The 6,557-nt window shown below is 42.5% G+C and overlaps 1 protein-coding gene across 2 annotated transcripts in view; it reads right to left on the bottom strand.

Moving 5' to 3' along the window:
- Nucleotides 1-3,491: 3,491 nt before the first annotated feature.
- The window catches only part of scinlb (scinderin like b), a 47,472-nt gene continuing 44,406 nt past the window's right edge, over nt 3,492-6,557 (bottom strand). For both annotated transcript variants that reach the window (XM_068036807.1, XM_068036808.1), the window contains one exon: nt 3,492-4,842. In XM_068036807.1, the coding sequence (XP_067892908.1) occupies nt 4,667-4,842 (176 nt within the window). In that variant the 3' untranslated portion in view covers nt 3,492-4,666. The remainder of the gene's footprint in view (nt 4,843-6,557) is intronic.

The following is a 6,557-nucleotide window of genomic DNA, read 5'->3' as shown; positions in this document are numbered from 1 at the left end:
TAATGGTGGGCGATGTTTGCCTCCTGAGTGGTGTTACGGATTCTTAAACCACAGTATCTTACACTTCAAAGTCATTTGTGATAGCTAGTTGATTTTGTACATCAGCCTGACCTATAATGTTCAGGCTGTGTTCATTTAATTGCTCATGCGATTGCTCTAGCTTCTTTAAAAAAAAATCTATTTGGTTATTTTTAAAAATAGAACCTTGTTCAGTACATTAGGCTGAACACCATGGGCGGGATTTCAAATCACAGGGGGGAACCCTGACCCCACGCCAACACAGAAACGCATATGCGACGCAATTTTTAATCTGGCCTGTAGTCACATTCGCCGCCCAATTAGCAGCGATGGACGTGGGAAAGAGGCGGGACTGAGGCAGCAGGGAGCCCGATTTAATGGTCGAGCAGCAGCCATTGTTGAGGCTGCTGTTCGTCCAAAAAAATGGAGGCACAACTAGAGCAATGGGCAGGGAGGACACCCCCCCCCCCCCCATTTGCTGGAGGCAGTGACTGTCACAGAAGCATGCCCTTCCCTGCCAACAGCAACAGAAGGCACTCAAGACTCACCAAGGGGGACATGGCTGGAGGTGGTACACGAGGTCAGCAGCAGACAGACTAAGCATGTATGGAGTCATGTCCTGTGACAAAGGCTGCCCCTGCAGCATTGCCAGTACAGCGGCCTTTGGAGGTGACCCACCTCCCAATTACACGACATGGGCGGGTTTCCTCTTCCAGCTTCTGTCGGCACTGTTCAAAATCTGAGTGTGCCAGTTTCACATTGGGAAACCAGCAGGCCTGCCCAAGGGCTGGGTTTAAGCAAATACCCGCCCCTTTTCCTACCCTCACTGATGATTTGAAATCCCACCCCATGAGTCAATTTATGCTTTGGTAGGATGGGCAGCTCAGTTGCTTCTGGTCCTTTTGCCAAATTAATTGGCTGCTGAAATGTAGGAGAATAACCTGGAATTGTCTTTCTCCCTTATCGTGGGAAAACTTAAATTGCCACTAAACATTTTGGCAATAACCCAAAATGCAAACACATAAACCAGTTTGCAGTTCAGTGAGTGGGTGTGGCCTCAACATGTCTGTATGCATCATTTTCTATTGCTGTTTACTGGCCAAGCGAGTGCTAATTTACCATTTACTCATATTCTAATTACTTGGGTGTGGCTAATAAAGGTATATGAACGGGAATGAAAGGTTCATATGCTGGAGCTCTCAATCACTTCCAGTATTTCTAGTTTTCAAAGAGAACTTCAGCTGGATGATTGTGGCCAATTCTGGGCATCACACTTCAGGAAAGATGGAAAAGCTTTAGAAAGACTACGGAGGAGTTTTATCAGGAATGAGAAACTTTAGTCATGAGAACAGGCTGGAAAAGTTAGGATTATTCTCCTTGGAGCAGAAAAGGTTAAAAGGTGACCTATTACAGATTTTCCAGCTGATGATCAGTTTTGATAGAGTAGATAGAGAAAAACCATTTTCTCTGACAAGTGGGTCAATCACCAGAGGTCATAGATTTAAAATAATTGAGAATGAAGATGAGGATAAAGATAAAATTCAGAGAGTTGTCGGCATCTGGAACACTATCTTGTGGAAGCTGATTCAATAGATAATTTTTAAAGGGATTTAAAAAAAAAATTCATTCATGGGATGTGGCTAGGCCTGCATTTATTGTCCATCCCTAATTGCCCTCGAGAAGATTTAGATTTTGATATACAGCACTGAAACAGGCCCTTCAGCCCACCGAGTCTGTGCCGACCATTAACCACCCATTTTATACTAATCCTACGCTAATCCCATATTCCTACCACATCCTCACCTGTCCCTATATTCCCCTACCACCTACCTATACAAGTGGCAATTTATAGTGGCCAATTCACCTATCAACCTGCAAGTCTTTTGGCTGTGGGAGGAAACCGGAGCACCCTGAGGAAACCCACGCAGACACAGGGAGAACTTGCAAACTCCACACAGGCAGTACCCAGAATTGAACCCGGGTCACTGGAGCTGTGAGGCTGCGGTGCTAACCACTGGTGGTGGTGAGCTGCCTTCTTGAACCGCTGCAGTCCATGTGGGGTAGGTAGACCCACAGTGCTGTTAGGAAGGGCATTCCAGGATTTTGACCCAGCGACAGTGAAGGAACGGCGATATAGTTCCAAGTCAGGATGGTGTGTGACTTGGAGGGGAACTTGCAATCCCGAGGTTTCTTATTGCATTCCGATTCTAAGTGAAGCGGTAAAACATATTTTCATCATGCTCTCCTCGGTTGGCATCCTTCTATCTACGAAAGATGAAGGTCACGCAGCAATCCATTTCGGTGGGGTGTCTTCTCTTGGTGCACCTTTGCTGATGGCTGCTGTACTCCACAGTGTCAATAAAAACAGAAGTTACAGCACATTGCATCGAATTATCTAATGGCATCGGCCAGGCACTGACAACAAGGAGGTGAAAAATGCTGGTACTGGGACATAGTGCATTGCTACTACTGTGTAATGAATCACATGAGTGTTAGTCTTCGACTACACACTTGCAATTCTTCATACAGGAAATTTCCCCATCAGCCATGCCACCAGTTGTCTGTGTCAAGTGGAATCTAGACACATCTCTACAGGGAAGGAAGCAGATGTCTATGGATGAGTCACACAACTTCTAACACCCAATTCAAAAGACAGCACAGGCAGAGACATAGAAGCCTGGCTATCTGCTTGCTTGGCTGGAGTAAAGCCTGGCTCGGGTATAAAATTAAAACCTGAACCGGGCCCAACCCGACCACAGCCAACCCGATCCGGGCCAGAGTCCTTCAATTTTTTTTCATGCCCGACCCGAAAATATCAAACATGTTTCTGTACTAACAACAAGGAGGTGAAAAATGCTGGTACTGGGGCACAGTGCATTGCTACTGCTGTGTAATGAATCACATGAGTGTTAACCTCCTTGTTGTTAGTACAGAAAAAAAAAATCACATCAAAACATAGATTAAAAAGAAAACAATACAAAACAAAACCCGACCACAGCAAACCCGAACCCAACCCGAGCCGAGCCGAGCCCGAATGTAGCACACAGAATTTAGACCCGACCCAAACCAGACATGTCGAGTTTGGGTCGGGTAGCCAGGCTTTACCTGCCAGATGTAAAGAGTAGAGAAAAAGAACTTCCTAAATGTGCAAAAAATGGTTAAAACCAGAACTATAATTATTTTAACCTATAACCCAGCACATTGTGTGGGCTCCTCCAATTCCACATGCACCAATACCAGGGTGATAATGTCTGGCTTTTCCAGCTGAAATGCAAGCTGGGGAAACTCTGTTAACTTCTGAAAGATTGTAGAGGCTCTTAAAAAATACTGCTGCATTCACCCAAAACATGATGCAGAAGCCTAAATGGAAATATTAAAGTGACAATTACTAAAATACGATTGCGTAAGGCCGCACAACCAACTCGAAGCACAGTGTGGAAAGGTGCACATTAAAAGTGAGAGAACAGTCGAAATAGTTTTGCAAATACCAGGACTTTATTAAGACACCAACATAGGAATAAACCACAAATTAGGATACACTTGTAACATTCCTTTTTTGTTTGAGCCAAGCAATTTAGCAAAAGCTTTGCTACTTTCACACCTACAATTCCCCTGCCGTCTGCAAAAAACTGGAAATGCTGCAAAATCCAATAAGTCAGCTGCATGAATATGACTGTGGTGAAGATTAGCAGCCCAGCTTTGATGCTTAAACAATCCAATATTGGCATGCATGCTCACGCACAGCTTTAGAGCAAGAGGCAGAGATTTAGGTTAAGCGCATTTTTGGTCACAAAGGTTCAGAATACTCCTTAAGATTTTGTGATATAGTGCAAGTGATACTCATTTTTGCAAATTAAACTATTTTTGGTGTGGCATGTTTCCTAATGTTCCACCCACAACATTTCAAAATTTAACATGGTTACCAGTCATCCTCAAACCTGCACCTGACCTAGATACTGAGTACTCGCTGATATTTGAGTCACTTTCAGAGTTACTATTGATCTTAAATGGTAAGTGAGCATGACCAGTCTGTGTCTTCTCTATTTAAGTTGTAAACATTCACATATAGTTACTGCACAAGCCTCTTCCAAGCAATTGACTACAGGAGCATCACACAGATTCTCTTCTGACCAATGGCTGCCATTTTCCACTTGATTCAGTTCAAGCCCCATTTACAACCAACAATAAGTGATCAAAACTCTTCAAATAATGTTACTGTGTTTGACAGTAACTTAAGAGTCTAAAATGAATGATTTTGCACAATTTGAGTTCAGGTTTTCTGATTGGCTCAAACCACCAGACTCCATTCCATCAAACAAAGAGCCAGAACTATGGCACTGACTTGGAGGGAAAGATCACAAGTGAAACTCTGGGACAGTAGCTAGTTTTTCAACTGATGTCTGGTTCACATTTCTTAGTTTTCAGAAAGTGTGAACCCACAGTGGAGGCAACTTTGAAGCGTTACTGTGCTTAATCCCAATATAATTTATGACGTGTCAAAGCAGCATTAAGCGTAAAAATAGTCACTCACATATCCTTAAACTGTGAACAATTTTGCTGAATTGCTACTGGCACTATAAAATCCAACTCTTCAATGCTTTACAGCTAAGGCATGCAAATAAAAAAAAGTAGCTCAGTTAATCCCTTCTTAAGACTTCATCTGAAGCTTGTCCAGAGCTTTTTGCAGAGGACTCACATCCCACATGGTGGTGTCCCAAGCTAAGAACCACCCTGTGAATGTAGGCGGTTCTTCTCCTTGTTTCACAATGGTAATGGGAGTGTCAAGGTCTCTTCCAGATGGGTCAGCTTCTAAGTATTGGTTTGCTGGGAGAAAGAAAATAAATATATCAGTTTGAAAATTTTATGCAATAGGTGACGCTAATTCAGTTCATTCACATTCAGTTTTACATCTAGTCAGATTAAATTTTTTTTAAATTATCAAATTGAATTGAGGTTTGGCGTTTGTCAGAAATGCTGTAAAATTGTATTAGGAAGCAATATTTCTTCCTTTTCACTTTTTAAAAAAAACTATCTTTTGGTTTGAATTTTGTTGCTCACAGTCAGCAAGAGATAAATGATTTTGGTGCCCAAACATACAGCTGGTTCTGCAAGTGTTCCAACAGGAGCCATCATATTCGATACAGCAACAGATCACCACCATCTGTACTCAACCTTATAGCCATTGACCCAGCTCTTGAACAGATGGGCTTCTTTTCAACGGCATTAACTGACCTGGCGCTAACAGCTTTATGTGGGAGACTTTCACATATGGACTATTCTATGACAAGAAAAACTTTTTAGTCTTGCCTGAAATTTGTTCATTTTATGCTAACATCCAGAGTCCAAGAAAAATAAGTTATTTTTGTCAGTTATCCATTTCTCTCAGCATTTTAAGGCACGAATTTGTTTTCTATTAATCTTCTTTTCTCCACTGTGAACAAGAGTTAGTTAAGAGAGCTTCTCCCTCATTCAAGTTCCAAATCCTGGAATGATCCCTACCATTTTTCTCTTAAACCTCTTTCATTAATTAAAATTATTAATACTCTTCACTTGCCTGGATAAGTGCAGCTCCAACAACACTCAAGAAACTTGAAACCATCCACCACCTTAAACATTCACTCCCTCTACCATCTGTGCACGGTGGTATCAGCGTGTACCATCCACAAGATGCACAGCAGCACCTCACCAAGGCCCCTTTGACAGCACCTTCCAAACCTGTGACTGCTACCACACGGTAGGACAAGGGCAGCAGATGCATGGGAACACCACCACCTGAAAGTTCCCCTCCAAGTCACACATTGTTCGGACTTGTAAATATATCGTCGTTCCTTCACTGTCACTGGGTCAAAATCCTGGAACACCCTCCCTAACAGCACTGCAGGTGTATCTACCCCACATGGACTGAAGCAGTTCAAGAAGGTGGCTCACTCCCACCTTCTCAAGGGCAATTAGGGATGGGCAATAAATGTTGGTCTTGCCAGTGATGCCCACATCCCATGAAAGAATTCTTCTAAAGTTCGTTTGAAGATAGGATGCCGAAAATCACACATAATTCTCAAAGTTTGACTTCGTCAGTAAGCAAGAATGTTTAAATACCCGTCAGATTCAACCCAATGCAAGAGTAGTACTGAAGATCACATTGACTGAATATCTTCAGTGGATGGTCAAGAATTACTCCCAATCGTTTTAATACTCCATAATTATAGGCTGCACCGTTTGTCAGCTGGCAAATTTAGATTTGGGTTCAATGTATGAGTAGATTCCTTATGTCAGGTAGAGAGAAGTCCAACTGATCTAAAACTCTGCTTTATCTAGCCTCCCAAAAATGGAAAGAGAATCAAATAAGGCGGCATAATGGTATAACTAATATATCATGGAGTCAGAGAAAATGGGTGAGATTCTAAATGAGTACTTTGCATCGGTATTCACCGAGGAGAGGGACATCACGGATGTTGAGGTTAGGGACAGATGTTTGATTACTCTAGGTCAAGTCGGCATAAGGAGGGAGGAAGTGTTGGGTATTCTAAAAGGCATTAAGG

The sequence above is a fragment of the Heterodontus francisci genome, chromosome 8 (assembly GCF_036365525.1).
Source record: "Heterodontus francisci isolate sHetFra1 chromosome 8, sHetFra1.hap1, whole genome shotgun sequence".
NCBI classification, from domain to species: domain Eukaryota; kingdom Metazoa; phylum Chordata; class Chondrichthyes; order Heterodontiformes; family Heterodontidae; genus Heterodontus; species Heterodontus francisci.
This window is presented reverse-complemented; position numbering and strand designations above follow the sequence as displayed.